The sequence below is a fragment of the Zingiber officinale genome, chromosome 2B (genome assembly GCF_018446385.1).
Source record: "Zingiber officinale cultivar Zhangliang chromosome 2B, Zo_v1.1, whole genome shotgun sequence".
Taxonomy (NCBI): domain Eukaryota; kingdom Viridiplantae; phylum Streptophyta; class Magnoliopsida; order Zingiberales; family Zingiberaceae; genus Zingiber; species Zingiber officinale.
Window position 1 is genome coordinate 9,207,556 of NC_055989.1, and position 21,708 is coordinate 9,229,263.

Genomic DNA, 21,708 nt, shown 5'->3' on the forward strand with positions numbered 1-21,708 from the left:
AATACAAACACCCACATAATTTAATAGCAAACTCAAATAATGTGACGACAAGGAAAACCAAGTCAAAAATCCTACTCAACTACACCCATAAAGCTCAAAACAGATATCCTACTCCACTACACCCATAAAACACAAATTACAACGAACTCACCTCTTCTGCCATCCAGACGGGCATGTAGCAAAACATATCCAATAAAAATCCATCGACAATAAAATAAATCATACAATATCCATAAAGCAAAACTAGTACAAGTCTAGATAGTGGAATAAGAAATAAAACCAAAAGACCCAATAAAAATATCCTTACGATCTGCAGGGGACTAGCGACTGGAACTCTCCGGACAGTCTCAACCTGAAAATAGTAAATATCCACGGGGTGAGTCAACTCCTCAGCGGGTAATATTACCATGCATAGTAAGAAAATAACAACTAGCACTAATCATGCGTATAGTTTCCTGATATAAGAATGATAAATGCAACTGAAATAAACAGGAGAAAATTATACTAACCAGGACCTGATGTATGGATAATAACCGAGAGATATAGAAATTCTGTATGCATGTCAAACAAATGCATTTATCCAATATGCAGCATACACTACAGCAAACACAAGCAATAAATGCATCAATGCGTATGATGCCAATGACATGTCCTGGTCACCCCTACTATCAGTCAGCCATCTCACACACGATGGTGAGACCGAGTGGGTAGAGTTGTGACAACCGTGCACTCTGTCATCACTGCTCCTGATGAGTGACCGAGTGGACCGGATGTTGTCGGAGTACATCTATCCTCCTATCCCAAATCATAAGTGGGGGAGCTTAATGCTCTCATCTCCCTGAGCAAGTCCAGAGGAGGGATCCCTGTCCTACTACAACGTTGCGTCACACTACCCATGAGTAGACCAACGGAGCCCTTGACAGAGCACCTGCTGCAACATACCCTGCCTGATAAAAACCACTAACCCATGAGTGGTTGTGTGTGCAGATCCATGTAACTGGAGATGTGGTCAACAATAATGGAGACGACTATCGCACAACATGCAATCATGCGAGATGGTGCATGATACTAAGCATGGGAATATCCTGAACCTATCCATCTCTACATAATGTGTACCATAGGATAATGAATCAAATCAAAGTCTAGGTACACATATCAGATAAGGTATAAAAACCTAGGTCCTGAACATAATGAAGCATGGTTATGTCACTACCCATATAAGCATGTATAATCAGGTAGGTACTAACATAAAGTGCATAACAAGTAAACAAAACAAGCATGTAATATGTATCGGGTAGTGATCAACCGATGCAGATAAGAAACATAATCATTACTATTTGTTAAAAATATTACTATGCATATCAAATGACATATCTAAAACGATAAGTCAAAGTACCCGCCTCCAATCAAAAAGTCCAATCCGATCCAAATCCGACGTCGAAATACTCGTCTCGCGTCAAAATCTTGTGTCACCAATATGTACATTTTTATTTAACTACAACTCAAATGAATAGCTAAATAAAATCTTTAAGGCTAAATTAGGGTAAAATCCTAATCAATCTAACCATCTAGTAATCTAATTTATCTCTAATTTAATACATATACCTAGGTTAACATAAATTACTAACCTATCTATCAATCATCGACAACAAGATCAAAACCCTATACCTTACCTAAATTCACAGTCGTGCTTGTTGATCCACACAAGGACTGTTGCTGCCAACAAAGGTTAATTGCTGCTGGAACCCGAGAAAACCCACCGAACAACCCTTCCTGCTGGAATCCTTCACTGAACGAAACAGGAGGAAATCAAGAATCTAACCGAAACCCCAAATTTTCAACTAAGTAATCCCTTACCTTCAATCACACAGCCGGATTACTGCTGCTCGATATCAGCTTCTCCAGCTCTCGACTTCCAGCGATCTAGGGCATAGCGCGCCAGCACCACAGCAACAGGGAACGAAAGCAAGGCAGAGAGGAGGTGATCGGCGCTAGGGCAAAAGGGAAGACTGTTGCCGGTGATGTGCGGCTCGAGAGGCTTGGATTCTGAGGAGAAAGAGGCGAGGAGGATGAGGAGGCTTCAGCCGGCCCCCAGGGACCAAACCTAGGGTTTGGCTGGCTGATCGGTGTTCCTGATCTCCCTCGATCTAGGGCTCGGCTGGCGACGCCGTTGTCGGCTGTGGCGACCCGAGGGTGACGCGACAAGAGGAGAGGCGTAGAGACGGTCTGCGTGCGTCGGGTGAGCGGCTCGGGAGGGAAGGAGAAGAGAAGCTTTGGCTCCCCTTGGCCACGACTTAGATTTTGTACGTGGGAGGGGGACAAGAAAACCGCCGCGTGCGGTTATGGCATGGGTTCGGCGGGGGAAGAAGACTCGGCGCGAGGAGGCGTCGGTTGAGGGTCGGGCACGCCGGTGGTTCAGCGGGGAAGAAAGAAAACGAATAAAGGAAAAAAGAAAATAAAAAGGAAAAGAAACACAACTTTTCCTCACTTGAATGGGGTACCATAAACATGTTTTTCCTGGGTCCAATTTTTTATCATCTGTAAATTCGTCATACGAGTTCTGAAAAATTATTGAAATTTTTTTAAAAATTTTAAAAAAATTCCTTATTATGATTTACCCATTTTCAATATTTTACAATATGATTCGATCAAACTCCTTGTCTGAACAAATACCGAGTTCTCAAATATGTCAAGTTCTCAAGGAGATTGAGTCCTAAAGAAGCCAAATCCTTAAGTACGCCGCCCGAGTCCCCTCTAACATCCAGTTTGACATTGTCCTTGAGGTTAGACCGTCCAGCACCATTTTCTTCTACGTCAAAAAAATAAGGATCTATCTTTTCCGATCTCGAGCAGCATCACGTGACATTTAGAACTTGATTAGTCCACCGACACAACTAAATTCCAAAGCAACTGGCTAAATTATGTCGCGAACTTTTCTTAATTTTCCCTTTTCTAGATTCCAACGCGACTTTTGACTAGATCCATATCCATGTTGACTTGACTAAAAGCGTGGCTTACGTTAAGAGGTCCAACCCATCGACGGCAGAAACAACTCGATAGACGATGCAGTTGAGGATCAGCTGCAAACCTTCCATTTTCCTTCTCCTCCGCCTCCTCCTCCTCAGTACCGGTCTCGTCTACCCCGCCATTGAAGCTCGCAACATCCTGATTCCTGGCCAACCGCTTTACGACGACGGAACAACTTTAATCTCCTCCGGCGGCCGCTTCGAACTGGGCTTTTTCAGCCCTGCCGTCTCCCGCCGCCGCTACGTCGGAATATGGTACCGCAACATCTCGCAAACACCCGTGTGGGTGGCCAACCGTTCGAGCCCGATCTACGGTCGATCAGGACGCCTTTTGCTCTCCGGTGAAGGCACGCTCATCGTAACGGCCATTAATAGCTCGACCGTCAACTGGTCCTCGTCGAATGCAACCAGACTCACGAACCCCAAGGCGACGCTCTTCGACGACGGGAACTTCGCGGTGAGGGAGGCGGGAAACGATGACCCCGACAGCTTCGCATGGCAGAGCTTCGACTTTCCGACCGACACGCTCCTCCCCGGCATGAAGCTGGGCTGGAACCTGACCTCCGGACTCAACCGCCAACTGACGTCATGGGCGAGCGCCTCCGACCCGTCGCCAGGTGGCTACACCTTGGGCATTGACCCGCAAGGTGACCCACAACTGTTCGTATGGTTTAGATCGCAGCCGCTTTGGCGAGGGGGCCGATGGAACGGCCTTTATTTTAGCGGCGCGCCAGGAATGGACGATCCACTTCTTTTCAACGCGACGTTTGTGGTTGACCCTCACCAAGTCATCTACTCATTCGGCCTTCGCGATCCTTCGATCGGCGGCTCGGTGTTGGTGGTGTACCACTCGGGCGAGTTGCAACGTCTTGATTGGATGGATGGCAGCGAGGTGTGGGAGGTAGACTGGAGCATGCCAAAGGATCCGTGCGACACGATGTCTGCGTGCGGCGCCAATGCCGTCTGCGATCCGAATGCCCGACAGATGTGCAGATGTCTAGCCGCCTTTCTTGTAAATAACGCATCGACTTGGGATCCTTCGAATCCGAATGGTTGTTCGAGAATTTCTCCACTCAACTGTGGGAATTCGAATGGGACGGGTGCGTTCTTTAAATTCTCCAGGTCGAAGCTACCGGACACATCGATATCGGTGGTGGACAGAAGATCGAGGAGCCTAGACCAGTGCAGGGAATCATGCATGAAGAATTGCTCTTGTAAAGCCTATGCGAGCTCCGACATCAGTGAAAGTGAGAGCGGGTGCATAATGTGGACGGGTGATATTACGGATCTCAGATTGTACAGCGGTGCTGGAGGACAAGATTTGTATGTGAGGATGACAGTTTTCAACTCTTCCAATTCGCAAGGTAAGATTCTTTTTTGACCACCACCACGGCACCACCATCACGGTGATTTATTTAATTTAAAAATAAATTAAATAAAGTTGTGTGTCTCAACAGATGGGGCATCGAATCGATCATCCAGACGGAGTCATTTAGCTGTGACGATTGCAGTCCCTGCTCTGGCCGTTTTTCTCCTAGTTTGCGTTACATGCTGTGTTTGCAGACGCAGGAAGAGAAGTATCATCGGAACTCTACCTTCTGATTAAACATTCTTCAATTCCATAACACGTCTTGTTATTTGCTTGCAGACAACGGCAACGCTGTTAATGAAATAGAAGAAGAGGATCTGGACTTGCCTTTATTCGACTTGGACACAGTTTTAGATGCAACAAACAATTTTGCAGCAGAGAACAAGCTGGGTCAAGGTGGATTTGGTCCGGTGTACAAGGTATGAGAAAGTCTCTGTAAGAATGAAAACATAGAACAGTGAGAAAACAATGTGAAATGTGGTGATATATATATTTCAGGGGAAGTTGGGTGATGGACAAGAGATAGCTGTGAAAAGACTATCCAAGACATCCACACAAGGCATCAATGAGTTCAAAAATGAAGTAGTGATAATCGCTAAGCTACAACATCAGAACCTTGTTCGCCTTCTTGGCTGTTGCATTCAAGGAGGAGAGAGGACGTTAATCTACGAGTACATGCCCAACGGAAGTTTAGATGCATTCTTGTTCGGTGAGTTACTCTTTAATTTCTAATCAAAAATGCCTTTTAACATTATCTATACCTAGTATCCTTCTAAAAATTGCCTTCAATTGAATACAAAATATTACCTCTTTAGTCATCTTTTCGATTGAAAATTGTGCTTATAATCAGATGAAGAGAAGCGGATGTTGTTGGATTGGAAAACACGATACGATATCATAGTCGGAATTGCTCGAGGCCTTCTATATCTCCATCATGACTCAAGACTCAAAATCATTCATAGGGATATGAAGGCTAGTAATATCCTTCTTGACAAGGATAATATTCCTAAAATATCAGATTTTGGCTTGGCAAGGATATTTAGAGGTGATGAAATGGAAATAAATACAAGAAGAGTTGTTGGAACATAGTAAGTATTATTTTATCTCTAAGAGTTTAAATTTATTATAAAAAATCTAATTTTGTCATGAATAATACAGCGGATATATGTCTCCTGAATATGGAATGAATGGAATTTTCTCAATAAAGTCGGATGTATTTAGTTTCGGTGTGTTGATACTTGAGATTATCAGTGGTAAAAAGAACAGAGGAGCTTATCAATCCGACTACCTAAATCTTCTGGGACATGTAAGTTTGAAAATAATACCATATACATTTGAGATTTGTAATTATTAGTAACCATAACAATTGCAATTACAGATATGGAGCTTGTGGGAAGAAGGTAAAAGCTTGGAAATCGTTGATAAATCAATTGGCTCTTTCTCAGTAGTTGAGGTCACACGATGTATAAAGATGGGTCTTTTATGTGTTCAAGACCGACCACAAGATAGACCGACAATGTCATTGGTAGTTACAATGTTGAGTAGTGATAGCGCGATACCAGAACCTAAACAACCTGGTTTCGTTGTTGCATTAGATTCATCTAATTCTTCAATCGGAAAGCAATATCCGCCATCCATCAACAATGTATCCAATACAACATTAGAAGGTAGGTAAGATATGAAAAGTGGAATGTTGTGGTAACAATTCAAACAGTTATTTTTGTTAGAATTGTTTGTGGAGTGTGATTTACTTATCCAACTAATCAGGACAGTTGATTGTGCATGAAGAATTGTTCACGAAACTTGTCAGGTTGAATCCTGCAAGCGCAGAGAAAATGTATCATGCGGATCAGTCGATCAGAATTTAGTAAGGATATCATTTGGTTGAATTGGGCAAAATTAAGATTGATAATGATAGTAAAAGATGGAATTCGTCATATCCAACGGTCCCACACGATTGGTTCCATGACCATATGTAAAGAAGTTACGATTGATAATGTTCTATCTATGCCTCTGTTCCACAGCAGTATGATAATAATGTTATTATATTAACATTATCGCAATCCCACATAATCCATCTGGAAGAGATATCAGCCAAACAAGTCAGATGTTCACTTAACAAATCTCAGAGACTACTGCACTAAAAGGTTTTTTGGAAGACAACATTCTAGTGTTGGAAAATACAACAAAAAAGGCGTAGAAATACAAATCACAGCTCACAAACAGACTCTCATATAGAAACATGGTCGCTTGAGAAAGCTTTAACACAGCATCCGTGCCACAAATTAATCAGCTAATAATTTATGCATGTCAGCACCCAACTATAGAGCAGATCATAAAGCAACTTTTCCGGTTGCAATACTTTAATGCCGATGAACCTGAAGCATCAAAATCAATTCTGATGTCTTTCAGTATCGGTACAAGACGCACCTATGCAGATCCAAACTCTGAAAACCACTTCTCATGGCGTTCTATATCAGCACTGGAAACACTCCTCTGGACTTTGGCTAGTGCTTCTTCAAAGTCGCACATTGCCACAGGGTCCTTTGAGATCTCCTCTTTTGCCATGTTTTTGATCTCATCCCTGGTTTTACCAGCAATTTTGCGTCTCATACCATTCAATGATGCATCACGACAAACATTTGTGAGATCATCTCCACTGTATCCTTCGGTTCGACGGGCTACCTCATCTATATCTACATCTGCAGCTACCTATCATAGTAGTTGAACAAAAATAATGTAAAAGCAAGCATAGTAATCATTGTTAATAATGACCTAATATGTTCGTTATATGAAAAATCATGCATCCCGACATCATCAAGAATGCAAACTCAGCTTTTTAATTTGCAAATATGTTTTGTTTAACCCTGCACACGTGTCGGCATATTTCTTGAACTGACACACACCATGAAAATTTAAAGTTCTCTCGAGAGAATCTTTTTACCCTAGATATTGCACACTGACCCGACAACTCGATGCAACACTCTAGATCACCTCTCATCCTCCCATTTGTCCACCCCAAACTCCTTTGTGTATACATCATTGTCAACAACTTCAGATCCTTGCTCTCTATTTGATTCCTCAAAGTAGAAATCATTGCTGACAACCTCTTGGCTCCCAACTCTACACATCGATCAGTGACAGTCTTCCTTAGAGCTCAAATGGAGGAACGAATTTCATAGCCAACCTAAGTAATTGGGAGAAACCCAGCTTGGCGATGATCATATCTGAATAAATGCAATGAACAGTATGACAAACAATTGTTGTGGCTTGGTAATGATTGTATTTCCATTTGATGCACCCAATACACAAAACACTAATGTTTTATAAATGAAACTAACAAGCCTAATAAGGTCAAACTCAATCGACTAATACTTTGACTAGGAGAGCAATTAGTTTTTGCATGGGTATGGAGAATAGAGTGAATTCAGACAGAGAGTAAATAAGTTACCAGAAATTTGATACGAGATGCAATCCCATACCTCAACTGTTCTAAGATTTATCTTTATAAGCTCTTTTCTACTTTCAAAGTTAGGAAGAGGTATATAAATCCTCTTTTCCAGCCGCCTCCTGCAATGAATCAATGTGAGAAACGTAACATATAAGAGAAGGTGACTATGCCAAAATGAAGTTACATGGCATAATCATGGGTGCTAATCATGCATCTCACCTTAATGCCTCATCTATGTCCCAAGGAAAATTGGTAGCTGCCAAGACCATCACAATTTTCCTTTGACCATCTTCACCAGTAGAGCTATTGTTGACTCCATCAATCTGAACTAGAAGTTCTGACTTCACTCTCCTAGATGATTCATGCTCACCTGAAGCTCTAGTCAAACAATTTTCAAAAAATCAATTGGCATCAACATAATTTAGATAAACTAAGAGAAAATATGAGCAGGGTTACATATGTCAAACAAATTTCAAAATACCTCACATAATAGCAAAAGGAGGAAAGTAAACCAAAATTTCCTTTTCTCTCACCAGTCGCCATGCTTAAAAGGAAATTATTAACAATAGACTAATGCACCATATCAAAGAACTCAAATAACGCATTGCAACATAAGCATGTATCTACTATATTACTTGTCTCTCATTCCTAACTTGCACAAGCATTGCATTTCTATAACCGTTTTAGAAGTTACCATAAGATCACAAACTCATTCAAAAGTCAAAAAGAATGTCCTAAAATTCATTGAAATTGATAATAGCAACAATATTATACACACATACCCTCGAGAATTGCAAAGAGAGTCAATTTCATCAATAAATATTGTACTTGGAGCATAGGCTCTTGCAAGCTCAAACAAGCAGCGCACCATCCTTTCACTCTCTCCACGCCACTTTGAAGCCAGTGTAGCAGAAGAAACATTGAAGAATGTTGTACCACATTCTGTAGCTACAGCCTTTGCTAAAAGAGTCTTTCCAGTACCAGGTGGGCCAAACATTAGAACTCCCTTCCATGGCCGTCGAATTCCCTAGTCGAATAAAAATTGAGATGATCTCACATTCGCACATTGTGATAGCAAACAGTTGAACTTTGCTGCTGATAAAAAAATTATCATTGTATAATGCAGATGCCAAAATATCTCAAGCCATGATACAAATATACAATCAGATTCTTCCAGGCTCAACTATATAAATCCAGTTTTCATTGAGATAAAATTGGTCTAATATTTCCAGAATAGGGAATAGCATTAGCAGAAAATGGAGGTGAACACCCTTTTGTCTGTAAAGCTATGATAGTGCCAAAAGTGATTGTTGAGATCTAATGAACATATATATTCAATGTGAGGTCAGTCACAAACTCACCATATTGGATGAATTTGGGAATCCTTCCCATTCTTTATATGATTCTATATTACTTCAAAACTGTGATAATTCTTCTTTATGAACACATACTATAGCATGCATGAGAAGCTCATGTGATGAAGGTTTACTTGTATAGGATTTAGATTGTGCTTATTAAATACTGTTGTGTTATGATAATTTATTGTTGCTATTTAAAAGCTTTTATGGACATTTATATTGTTGATTATGAGAAGCATCTATGAGTTATGATAATGTGAATTGCAAATATACATGCAAATATGTATAATGAGACTCCAGTGACAATAGATATGAACAGCATGACTTTTAGACACATCCAACCAACTTGTATTATGGGTGTCATTCATCTTAAAATAAACTGTCAAATTACAGTGTTCTATAGCCCACTTGCTTGAGAGAGCATGAGTTCCACCTAGAGTGAAGGGTGAAACATATGGTTCCATTCTTTGATTGGATCATGCATAGATATCTCATAATAGCATTGTATCTCTTGCAAACTTTTGCAATTATGAGTTTTTTTTTCTGCAAAATCAAACTCCTTAGGATATAGGATACCATTGTTTTTAGGTGTCACTGTAACATGAGATGGTAGTACCTGGAAGTACTCAGGCATCCATAGAGGAAGAACTACAGCTTCCTCTAGGAGTCTTTTGGCTTCACTTAGTCCTGCAACATCATCCCATCTCACCCCAGGAGTAGTTTCTAAGACATCCCTTTCAAGCATTGCAGCTAAGTCAGCATCAGGACCTTCGTATTGCCCCTTTTTCTGTTTTCCCTCTTCTGCATCACCATTCTGAAATACTAATGATAATCAATGACTTAAACAATGATTAATTAAAAAATAGTGAAATAAGAACAAAATAATAATGAGAAAAAAAAAGGTAACTAGAAATATAAAATGCTGATGGTGCAAATTTTACTTCTTGTGAAACATAATCCCTTACTGAAAATTAAAAAAAAAAAGGTCAAGGTAAGGGTAGACATCACTGAACCAAATTATATAACATGAGAATTGAGAGAGCCCCCAACCTTCATGTTTATTTCTACAGAATTAAAAGAATTCAATTGCATGTTAGTGGTTGTTTGAATATTGAGTACCTGTGGAAGTACTATGACTCACCTTGCTCAAGTGTTAACAGTACCTAAGATTTCTACATGTCCGAATAAACTTAGCCTTTAGTGTGAACATCCAACATAGGTGTGGATCTAAGTATCTAACATGATTAAAAGCTTTGCATGTGATCCATATTGGTTTCTGTTGTAGACTTGGGTTGTCAGTGCAAAGTTTTGATGTTCAACAAGGATCTAGAGGGGATAAATGAAGAGTCCAAGTACCCCCAAAATTAACTAAAATTATATTACTTATTACAACCGACCCCACCTAGTAGGATAAGGTTTGGTTGTTATTATATTAGTTATTACGCAGGTGTGGTTTAGGAGAACTTGAATGAATCTTGTAAGATAGGGAAAAAAATCCAAAACATGTATGTCATGCATTGCTAACATACAACATGCTGGAATCAACAACTGATAATCTGTCAAGACACTTGTTCACTATAATTTGTACAGTGAATTTCCTGATGGGTCCTATTAATCTCTGCAAATCTAAGCCAAAATTCAGTTTTAATCAGAGGAGCTTCAATGCTTTTCCATAAAAGATCCTAGTGTCCATTTTATCATTTTGGTGGAGTAATTAAAAAGTAAATGATAATCAAAAATAAATCCACAATCAATTGAACAAAAACATTGATCCTATCATCATTTTAAAAAAGGAATTTATGTCATATTGATGAAATTCATTAACTATCTACACATGGCAAGCTAAAAGGAAAGTGTGGGAATATTAGCATCTTTCTTATTTACCACGTAGTGTACACAACAACAACAACAACAACCAAGCCTTTTCCCACTAATAACAACAATAATTCTGAACAGCAACTTCATTACAAGGCTGCTACCAACTAAGAAACCAATACTAAAAGGATAACAGAAATTACCTGAGAATCAACCTTACTAGAGCTTGATTTTCCCTTCTTACCAGCAGCAGCTGATGACCTTGCATTTGAACTACTTTTACTTGCACTGGAGTTAGCTGCCCTTCCAATTGTTCCTGTCTTAGAAGAACCACGTGCCCATTTAGCATCTTGGTTGGAATTCCTTGTACCAGGCCGAACGGTTCTTGATGGTCTTCTACTCTGAGAGTCTTGGCTGGGTGGTCGCCAAACATCAGGATCATCAGAGGCACCAGACGATGCTGGATACTCATCCAATGGTTGGAAAACAAATGAGGATTTAGCTGATATTGGGGGTGAAGAGGACCTCCTTGTCCCTGGAATTTCTTTAAAAGCCCTTAATTCAGCATCCAATTGTTTCACAATATCTACTTCCTCAGAAATAGCTTTCTTACAACTCATCCATTTTGCACGAATTTCAGTATCATCCAGAGTGCTCATATGCCTGTAGGAAAATATAACAATGACTGAACTTGCATGCAAGTGCTAAAATTAATCAGGAGGATAGAAAATGTATTCTTTACTTTTCCCACCACAGCCTCCTCAAAATAAACCTAAATTTTTTAACATCTTTCGTAGAAGTGTTTTAAAGTATTGCTAATCCATTAAGACTTGAACCGAACAACTAATGAAATGTTATGTTTTGTCCAATGCATGCCTTAATACATATTCAAAAATAATCTCTCAGAGGAAAGGTCATGTTGGGACCTAAATTTTCTGTCTTCCTCTAACTGTCCCATTCTAAAATGATAGAGACAGGTCCTACTTACACCAAATTTTATCTACCTACCTTAAACATAATGTTGCAAAAGGTAGCAAAGTATGATTTGTGCACATGTATGGAGTAAAAGTTCATATTATCAATATGGAGATGAAAGGTCTAGGTAATATGACTAGTAGGTTAATGAACAGGGTAAAAGAAGTTTATCCAAAAATAGACATGATTTATAGACAAAGTTCAATAATTTCCATATATCCATTATTGTTTAGGTTGGCCAATTCAAATGTGCATATTTTTTGTATATAAACTTGAATGCTGAAGGTTTATTAATACATTTTTTTTAAGTTTCTCAGCGAGTAAACAGACGCCGAAGGCTAGTATTAAATAGTAGAAGCCCTTATTGAGTTTGAATAGCAGCATTTGAAGAGCTATCCCCACTTGTAAATGTGACAGGAGTATTAAGTCTCAGTAGAATAGATGCTGATTAATAAATGAAAATCTAGAAATGTATCTTCTAATTCCGAATTACTTTCCCATCCCATTTCTGTCTCTGATCCTCATTCCATAGGGATGTAGCTAACTGTAATATCAGTGCAAAATTAACTGGCAATGTGTTTACAAAATTTAGTAGATGTTCATAAATCCCTGGATTTGTTCATCTGAGGTATAGAATACTTGAAACTTAAAATAGATAATATAGCACCAATTTGCAACCATGGATTCCATTATCTAGTGTTTGAGAACATTGGAGTTTCAGCAAGAAACTTTGGCACCCACAAACATGAACTAGGCATTTTAAAAATTCATATCAAACAGCACCATCTTGTTGCATTACTAAAGTAATTCCGACAAGAAAATATTTCAGTCGCAAAAGAAACAAGAGGTTGCATCCACTTAAGGCAAAGAAAAAAAAATCCTTGGATCAATTCCACGAAACATACACCGTAGAGTCAAATCCAGCGCGGTAAAAAGGCATTCTGCTAGATCGAGAAGCGAGGCTCGGTTGGGAGGAAAGGAAGAGCGCTTACTTGTTGATCTGAGCGATGGCGCCGTCGAAGAAGATGATGGAGGTGTCGTAGAGACCCTCGAGCGCGTACTCTCGCGCGAGCTTGATATGATCTTGAAGGCCCGTTAGGGTAGCAGCCATTGCCAGATCACGAGATCCCAATTTTGGTCGGGAAGAAGAATTCGGCGAGGAGATGCAGTTGAGCCTGTAAAAGTCAGAACAGACGCCGACCACCACTTGTTCGCCCTTTTCTTTTGGAAAATATAAAAATAAAATAATATCTATTTTTATTAAAAATCATAAATTGCTTATTTTATAATTCTACTATTTTAATTTCCTTTAATTTTCTAGTATTTTTAAACAATAACAACCAGATCGGGTCTAGGGTAAACCTAAATTTTTGGGTTGTGTCCAATGCAGCTCAGGACAAATTGAGTGGAGCAGCTAACTCTAAGCAGAGATAATAATTTATTCTAAAGTAATTGAGGGATATCTAATATCCAACTTAAATACTTAACTAAATTATATATATATATTCTCAAACTCACTCATTATTTTTTATTGATATTAGAAATAGGTTATATAGATGTTTAATTTTTTTTATTATATATATTTTTTAATATAATATTAATTTTAATATACTTTTATTGAATAATGATAGTTAGATAGAAAATAAGAAAAATTATTACTATATTTGTTAGTATAGAAGATATTCCATTTTTTAATGGATATGAGTATAAATATGAGAATGGATATCAAATTCTCGATTAATATGGAAACGAAAGTTATGAAATTCAATCCTAGATTTATTCATTGCCATTCCTACCCTAAAGTCACAAATCATGTACATAGCATGACTCGTGACTGGTCGAGTAGAGTTTGACTTGGCCTACTATAAAATGAATTGAGGAGACGTTTGATTTTTTCCTAAGAATATGAATCAGAATGAGAATTATTGTATTGTGGAATGGGAATGGGTATGAGCATGGATATCATTCTTAAAAGTAATATTTGGTTAGTTGCATATTTTCTATCTGAATAAATCAAAATTTCCTTTTTTACCCTTAGAGGAAAATAAGAGAAAAAATTAGATATGAGAGAAAGATGAATGTGAGAGAAAAATATGATGAAAAAGAATGATGAGAGAGAAAGTGTGATAAGAAAGAATGAAGAGAGAGAAAGTGTGATGAGAGAAAATGAGAAAAGAGAGTGTGATAAGAGAAAGCATGATGAGAGAATATGAGAGAGAAAATATGATGGGAAATGATGAAGAGAAAGAAAATATAATGAGAAAAAATGATGAGAGAGTATGATGAGAGAGAAAGTGTAATGAGAAAAAAGTGAACGATGAGTGTGATGGGAGAGATTGAGGAGAGAGAAAGTATGATGAGGGAGAAAGTATGTTGAGGAAAAAAAAAAGAGGGAGTGTGACAAGAAAGATTGAGGAGAGAGAAAGTATGATGAGAGCGAAAGTGTGTGAGAAAAAAAGAGAAAGAGAGTGTGATGGGAGAGATTGAGGAAAGAGAAAGTATGATGAGGGAGAAAGTATGATGAGAAGAAAAAAAGAAGAGAGTGCGATGGAAGAGATTGAGGAAAGAGAAAGTATGATGAGAGAGAAAGTGTAATGAGAAAAAAGAGGAAAGATAGTGTGATAGTAGAGATTAAGAAGAGAGAAAGTGTGCGATAAAATGATAAGAGAGAAAATATGATGAGAGAGAACAAGGAGAGAGAAGTGATATGAAAGAAAAAATAAATAAATATATTTTGATATTAAGGGAGAAAATTTTAATTTTAGGTCAAGGGTATTTTTGGAATAAGGGAATATTTTGATTGATGAAAATAGGATAATGACTCATTGAAGGGGAGGTACATGGGAATGAGTTATTAGCCAATTTCAATTATTCATTCCCTTATTTATATTCCTATTCCTATAATCTAAAAATTAACAATGACAATCAATGATTCCCATTCTGATTCTCCACTCCTATTCTCCTAAACCAAACACCTCCTGAATCATATTTAAATAATGTTTGTATACACTTATATCGATTAATTTTAGGATGATCGATTTAATTTTATAGAAGTTTTCTAATAACCATCAGGATAAATTAAAAAGTGTTTGTAATGAGCGATCCATCACTCTAATATTTTTAGGTCAAATGTTGTTAAGAGAAATTCATCTGTTTATATATTTGAAATGATATTACCTAAATAGACTCTTATTATAGTTGCATAAATATATTCATATAGATATGGCACAGCCTTCCCAACCTCACGGCACTTATTAATACAATTTAACCCCGAGAATATTACATAGGATCATAATACATAGAAGAATTTAAGTAGAAGGAGAACGAAAAGACTTAGAATATCCAATAGGCTAACAACGTGGATCATTTCCAAATCACTACTACGAAGCAAAGGACACTGAAATGTCCATATGGCTACATGGGCAACATAGTGAGTTAATCAAGGGAGCGTGTCGATCTGTTCCGATATTAGAAAACCTAAATGTCAAGGGAGGTCCTTACTAACATGTACAAAATGTGGGACCAAGTAATAACAATGTCCAAACTTGTTTTAATGAAAAGAAATGCCTCACCATCAATTACTTAGTCTTGAGACGATAAGTAGACAACATCACTATAAACTAAGGCGACGTCTTATAAGTGTTATATATATATATATATATATTTTAGAAAAAAAGACAATCAAGATATTCTTATAAACACATGATTGCGTATCAAAACTATAGCAAATGTTCATATATAACAAAAAATTGAATAGCCATGCATTTTGCTCCGGCCACGAGAAGATAAGATAGATATATAACAATACGTTCCAAAGAAGTTAAGTGGTTGGTGAAGGAGATCGAATTGAGCATGTACAATTGAATTGAATTTAAAAATTAATTATAAACATAAGAACAAGACTGTTTATATAATTTTTTTTTCAGTTGGTGTCATATATTTAATTTTTTAAATTAATTAATGTTCCAATAATTTTATGTCCATTATTTATTGGAGGTCGAGATTCAAACTTTAATCATTATCCGTTAGGAGAATCAAACCGCCCCATTATGTCGGGGTTAAAAAAAATTATGTATGAAAATGATATAGCCTACGGAAATTACACTGTTAAATATTCTTGATCACTACGATACAGGTAGGAATAAAATTAAAATTAGGGGTATAATCAAATCGAGCTGAATCGAACTCTTGAATGTTTGAACTTGACTTGTTTATAATCGAATCGAGTTCAAACTTTATTTAACGAACATATTCATGATTTATGAACTTATTCGAACTTTTATCGAGTCTAAACGAATTTAATAAGTATAAATTATAAATTTAAATATTCATTACAAATTAAACTATATATTTATATAATATTCTTATTAAAATTTATAATTTTATTCTAATTAATAAATTTAATATATTTATTTATATTTTTCATAAGTAAAATATAAAATCTATAAATTTAATATTAAAATTATTTTTTTTTAAATTTAAAAATTAATTCATGAGTTTAACGAACATGTTCACGAATTAACGAGCCGAGTATTACGAAGCTTGAACTTAGTTTGTTTATTTTAACGAGCCTCATTAAACGAGCTCAAATGAGTCTTTACCGAATCGAGCTTCGAATATCTCACGAACAGCTTGGTTCATTTATCCTCCTAATTTAAATTGAAAATTTAAAATTGATCTTATTTAAATATTCGACAACTTTAAATTTAGTAATTTATCGAAATAAAAAAATGGACACGTAAAAACTTATTAGATGCGGTAAGAAAACTTATTACTAGCATCGATTTCGCTATCCTTTTCAGCGTGCGCCCAATCAGACCCATCCATCTTGGCGGGCCCCACGCTTATCCGTCACGTCCTCCCTGACACCCCCGTCTGGTCCCTGACTCCGACACGTCACCCCCATCGTCGACAGCAGCATGTGTCCACCAGGTGACTGGGCCCCGCCTTTATTTAAGGCCTACACCTCCACAATTCCCACCCCATTTCCATCCTCCGCCTTTATTCGCCTTCCTTGTGGGCCCCACCAACCGAGTCGTTTAACCCTTTCGTCATTAATTTATCTTTACTCGACATCTTACCTGCCGTGTCAGTGTGCAAACCTGCAAGTTTCGCCCGCTCAAAAGTGTTGGTGGAGAGGTGGGTAAGATTCATGAGGCCCCGAAGCTTCACTGTCAAAAAAGTTCCATTTCGCTATTTTTCTATTTGATTTCCTTCCGTTTTTAATTACTTTTTGATTGGTTAATAAACAATTTACAATTATTTATTCATTTTAAGATTTTTTTTATTTATTGATAAGTTTAATAAGGTTTTTTTTATTATTTATGAAATATTAATAAGTTGAGCGTATATTTTATATCATTAAACTTTTATTTGTTTATAGCTTTACTCATCCGTCGGTTCAGATTGATCCCGCCACTCCCAACGGCCGAGATCTCATAATACTACTCGATCTGTCAGGCAAATCTTAGGACGAAAATGCCATCATTGGCCATCCACACGTGCAATAAAGCGGAGAGGGTAGTCTAGTCATCTTCCGTTGCGTCTCTCCCTGACCTCTCGTTGCCCAATCTGGTGGGATTGGGAGCCAATAAAAGCGCTGGTAAGTTTGTGGGCATTTAAGTTTTATTTTGTCAAGTACAAAAATGGCGTCACGTAGCTCGCCCTGCAATTTCACTGGTTCTGCTTCTGCTCTTGTGCTTCCGTTTGCACCCTGCAAAACCCTTCAACCCTCTCTGATGGAAAGCTAGACCTCAGGCGATGCCATGGCAGGAGAGCACCGACGCCGCTCCTCCTTTTCCTCCTCCTTGATCTGCCTTGCCCTCCTTGTCTGCCTCCTCCCCTCCGTCGGGGCGAGCGGCGCCGGCGACTTGCAGCTGCTGATGTCGTTCAAGGGCGCAGTGGCTAACTCACAGTCGCTGCAGAGCTGGGACCGTCTCCGCAGTCCGTGCTCCTTCGCCGGAGTGACCTGTGACTCCAGCGGCAGCGTCGCTGCCCTCGCGCTGCAGAGAGTGCCCCTTGTCGTCGACTTCGGCGCCTTCTCGTCTTCGATCCTTTCCCTTGAGGGACTCCAGCGTCTTTCCCTCCACGATGTGAACCTCACTGGAACCTTGTCTGGAGACGTCTGCGGTAGCCAGTTGGTTGAGATGGATTTGTCCGGCAACGGCCTCCGCGGCTCTCTAGCTGACGTTTTCACTTTTGCGGCTGTTTGCGCCGGGCTGAAGTCGCTCAACCTCTCCCGCAACTCTTTCGGGAATGGACCGACCGCAGCTGACAATGCTCCTGTCTTGGCTGCGCTCGAGATTGAGACGCTTGATCTCTCCTTCAACAAGCTCTCCGAAGAGTATGAGCTGCGGGGTCTGCTCTCCAACCTAGGCACTCTCCGCCGCCTTGATCTGGTCGGGAACCGCCTTTCAGGCGGGCTTCCGTCCGTCGTCAACTGCTCCTACCTTCAGCGCCTGGACCTTTCTTCCACCGGCCTGTCCGGCGAGGTCGGCGCCGATGTCTTCACCGACTGCCTGAGCTTGACATTCTTGAACCTGTCTGCCAACCACTTCACCGGCAGACTCCCGTCCAGCCTCTCATCTTGCGCTTCCTTGACCACGCTCAGCCTATCCGGCAACAACTTCTCGGGCGAGTTCCCTGCCGACATCCTCGCCTCGCTACCCAACCTCCATGTTCTGGAGCTGGCGTTCAACAACCTCAGCGGCAGTCTTGGGAACACCATCGCCGCGATGCCCAATCTCGAAGTGTTCGATCTCAGCTCTAACACGCTGACGGGAGCCATTCCCCCGGAACTTTGTCCTAACCACCGGTTCGCTTTAAGAGTGCTCTACCTCCAGAACAACCAACTCGCCGGCGACATCCCGGCGTCTCTGAGCAACTGCACGAAGCTCGTCTCCCTTGATCTCAGCCTCAATTACATCACTGGAACCATTCCGCGTGGACTCGGTTCGCTTTCTTCCCTACGAGACCTCGTCATGTGGCAGAATTTGCTCGAAGGCGAAATTCCGCCGGAGCTATCCAACCTCCGAAGCCTCAAGAACCTCATTCTCGACAATAATGGGCTCACCGGACCGATTCCTTCCGGGCTGGCGAATTGCACAGGTCTGAATTGGCTTTCGCTATCAAGTAACCACCTCAATGGAAGCATCCCGTATTGGATCGGCCAGCTTCACAATCTTGCAATACTTAAGCTCGCGAACAACTCCTTTTCTGGCCCGATCCCGCAGGAGCTTGGAGACTGCAAGAGTTTGATTTGGTTGGACTTGAACAACAACCAACTCACCGGATTAATCCCGCCGAGCTTGGCCAAACAGTCGGGCAAAATCGCGGTGGGCTTCTTAGGCACCGGCGAGCCGTACGTGTACTTGAAGAACGACGGCACCAGTGGGTGCCGAGGCACCGGCGACCTCCTGGAGTTTGGTGGGGTTCGGCCGGAGGATCTCGACCGTTTACCCAGCCGGCACTTCTGCAACTTCACCAGGGTTTACAAAGGGATAACACAGTATACCTTCAGCAACAATGGATCTATGCTCTTCTTCGATCTTTCCTTCAATCAGCTGGACGGGGAGATCCCCAAGGAGCTTGGAGACATGTACTACCTTCTTATCTTGAACCTTGGCCACAACAAGCTATCCGGCGTGATTCCACCGGAACTGGGGAACCTGAGGTATGTTGCAGGGCTCGATCTCTCACACAATGATCTTGAAGGGCACATCCCTCAGTCCTTCTCCGGCCTTGCCATGCTAGCTGAGATTGACCTCTCCAACAACAGGCTAAATGGGTCCATTCCTGAACTGGGTCAGCTGGCAACCTTCCCACGGTACGGCTATGAGAACAACTCCGGCCTTTGTGGGTTCCCTCTCCCGCCCTGTAAAGACATTGCCGGGGCTACTTTGGACACACGGCACAAGAAGTCTCATCGCCAGGCTTCTCTCGCAGGGAGCCTTGCAATGGGATCTCTTTTCTTCGTCTTCTGCATTGTTGGCCTCATCATCATTGCAGTAGAGAGCAAGAGGAGGAAGAGTGAAAATAAATCTAAGAACAACCGTGCTGGAGACATCTACTCAGACAGCCGATCTCACTCCGGCACTGCCAATTCAAACTGGAAGCTGACTGCCACCAAGGATGCATTGGCCATCAACCTTGCCACGTTCGATATGCCTCTCAAGAAGCTCTCCTTTGCGGACTTGGTCCAGGCAACCAATGGCTTCCACAATGACAGCTTGATAGGTTCAGGTGGATTTGGTGATGTTTATAAAGCCCAGCTGAAAGATGGAAGCGTCGTTGCCATCAAGAAACTTATCCATGTCAGTGGACAGGCAGACAGAGAGTTCACAGCTGAAATGGAGACAATTGGAAAGATCAAGCACCGCAACCTGGTTCCTCTGCTGGGCTACTGCAAAGTCGGAGAAGAACGTCTGTTGGTTTATCAGTTTATGAAGTATGGTAGCTTAGACGATGTCTTGCATAACCGAAACAATGCTGGAATCAAACTGAATTGGGCAGCTAGAAGGAAGATTGCAATGGGAGCTGCCAGAGGGTTGGCATTCTTGCATCACAACTGCACACCTCGTATAATTCACAGAGATATGAAGTCCAGCAATGTTCTTCTCGATGAGAATCTGGAGGCAAGGGTCTCTGATTTCGGGATGGCAAGGCAGATGGGTGCAGTGGACACCCATTTGAGTGTTTCTGCACTAGCAGGCACCCCTGGTTATGTGCCACCTGAGTACTACCAGAGCTTTCGGTGCACCATCAGGGGTGATGTTTATAGCTACGGTGTTGTCTTGCTCGAGCTGCTCACTGGGAGACGACCTACCGATTCTGCAGACTTTGGGGATGACAATTTGGTTGGGTGGGTCAAGCAACACTCTAAACATAGGATAAGCAATGTGTTCGACCCTGAGCTGTTGAAGGATGATCCCTCTCTTGAACTGGAGTTATTAGAGCATCTTAATATCGCTTGTGCCTGCCTCGATGAGAGGCCATTCAGGCGACCGACAATGCTGAAGGTGATGTCAATGTTTAAGGAGATACAAGCAGTTTCTTCTTTAAGTTCCGATGTCTGTGCCACTGTGGCTTCAATAGATGGGAACCTCTGTGAGGGGGATATGAGCTTGAAGGAAGAAGACAAAGAAGATAGAGTTTGAATGAGGTGGTATCTTCAAACAAACTGGTTCCATTCACCATTGAAGGATTGAGAGGACAGCAGGTCTCATTCTTCATCTCGCAATGGTATGAAAAGTTTTCCAATGTAACTTATGTCTAGAACATATCATACGTCCTTGAAACAATGTTCCATCTCTTAGTTTTTTTTTCCTTTTATTCTCATTCATATACCTTGATCTAGTCTTTTCACAAGTCCTGTACATATCAAGTGAATTTTGTGTGGCTCATCTTCCAATCTAGAAAACCCTGTTGATAATTTAATTGCTTAATCTTTTGCTTCATCTGCTTCACATTTAGTATTCTTGTTAAATATGTATCTGTGTATCTTCCTTTCGGCCATTTTTGTTTGTGTATTCCTTCTTGTTAAAGAGCATTTAGAAACCACAGTAGAACCCTTCTGAAGTTAGTGTAAGACATTAGAACAAACCAGATTCATGTGTTTAGTTGTTGTTCATCTCCATGTGACACAAGTCCTACAGCTGGTTCACCTCCATGAGAAAACTGGCTTCCAGCTTTGTCTCCGGATTGATACAATACTAG

The 21,708-nt window shown here is 40.3% G+C and overlaps 3 protein-coding genes and 1 long non-coding RNA gene across 4 annotated transcripts; 2 read left to right on the top strand and 2 right to left on the bottom strand.

The window, feature by feature from the left end:
- Positions 1 to 153: 153 nt before the first annotated feature.
- On the bottom strand, positions 154 to 1,903 carry LOC122045242. Its single transcript, XR_006129951.1, has 3 exons — positions 1,858 to 1,903; positions 1,674 to 1,789; positions 154 to 352 (listed from the first exon to the last, which is right to left on the bottom strand). It is a non-coding gene; the product is annotated as an uncharacterized LOC122045242 (long non-coding RNA).
- Positions 1,904 to 3,063: 1,160 nt separating this feature from the next.
- On the top strand, positions 3,064 to 6,216 carry LOC122048137 (G-type lectin S-receptor-like serine/threonine-protein kinase At4g27290). Its single transcript, XM_042609739.1, has 7 exons — positions 3,064 to 4,390; positions 4,484 to 4,603; positions 4,675 to 4,814; positions 4,894 to 5,104; positions 5,246 to 5,483; positions 5,554 to 5,701; positions 5,774 to 6,216. Exons 1-7 carry the CDS (start codon positions 3,064 to 3,066, stop codon positions 6,068 to 6,070), a joined length of 2,481 nt encoding a protein of 826 aa, XP_042465673.1. The 3' UTR covers positions 6,071 to 6,216.
- A 287-nt stretch (positions 6,217 to 6,503) lies between these two features.
- On the bottom strand, positions 6,504 to 13,205 carry LOC122045243 (katanin p60 ATPase-containing subunit A1-like). The gene is made up of 7 exons (XM_042605381.1): positions 12,987 to 13,205; positions 11,223 to 11,682; positions 9,821 to 10,018; positions 8,629 to 8,873; positions 8,066 to 8,224; positions 7,878 to 7,965; positions 6,504 to 7,107 (listed from the first exon to the last, which is right to left on the bottom strand). Exons 1-7 carry the CDS (start codon positions 13,103 to 13,105, stop codon positions 6,826 to 6,828), a joined length of 1,551 nt encoding a protein of 516 aa, XP_042461315.1. The 5' UTR covers positions 13,106 to 13,205; the 3' UTR covers positions 6,504 to 6,825.
- A 4,412-nt stretch (positions 13,206 to 17,617) lies between these two features.
- On the top strand, positions 17,618 to 21,449 carry LOC122045244 (brassinosteroid LRR receptor kinase BRI1-like). The gene has a single exon (XM_042605382.1). It carries the CDS (start codon positions 17,760 to 17,762, stop codon positions 21,147 to 21,149), a length of 3,390 nt encoding a protein of 1,129 aa, XP_042461316.1. The 5' UTR covers positions 17,618 to 17,759; the 3' UTR covers positions 21,150 to 21,449.
- The last annotated feature ends 259 nt before the right edge of the window (positions 21,450 to 21,708 follow it).

Coding starts and splice junctions, on each gene's coding strand:
- LOC122048137 (XM_042609739.1), top strand. CDS start 3,064: ATGCAGTTGAGGATCAGCTGCAAACCTTCCATTTTCCTTCTCCTCCGC. Junction 4,604..4,674: donor TTGCAGACGCAGGAAGAGAA/GTATCATCGGAA, acceptor ATTTGCTTGCAG/ACAACGGCAACGCTGTTAAT. Junction 5,702..5,773: donor ACCTAAATCTTCTGGGACAT/GTAAGTTTGAAA, acceptor TTGCAATTACAG/ATATGGAGCTTGTGGGAAGA.
- LOC122045243 (XM_042605381.1), bottom strand. CDS start 13,105: ATGGCTGCTACCCTAACGGGCCTTCAAGATCATATCAAGCTCGCGCGA. Junction 10,019..11,222: donor CTAGTAAGGTTGATTCTCAG/GTAATTTCTGTT, acceptor TTAGTATTTCAG/AATGGTGATGCAGAAGAGGG. Junction 8,874..9,820: donor GGATGCCTGAGTACTTCCAG/GTACTACCATCT, acceptor TTATTCGACTAG/GGAATTCGACGGCCATGGAA.
- LOC122045244 (XM_042605382.1), top strand. CDS start 17,760: ATGGCAGGAGAGCACCGACGCCGCTCCTCCTTTTCCTCCTCCTTGATC.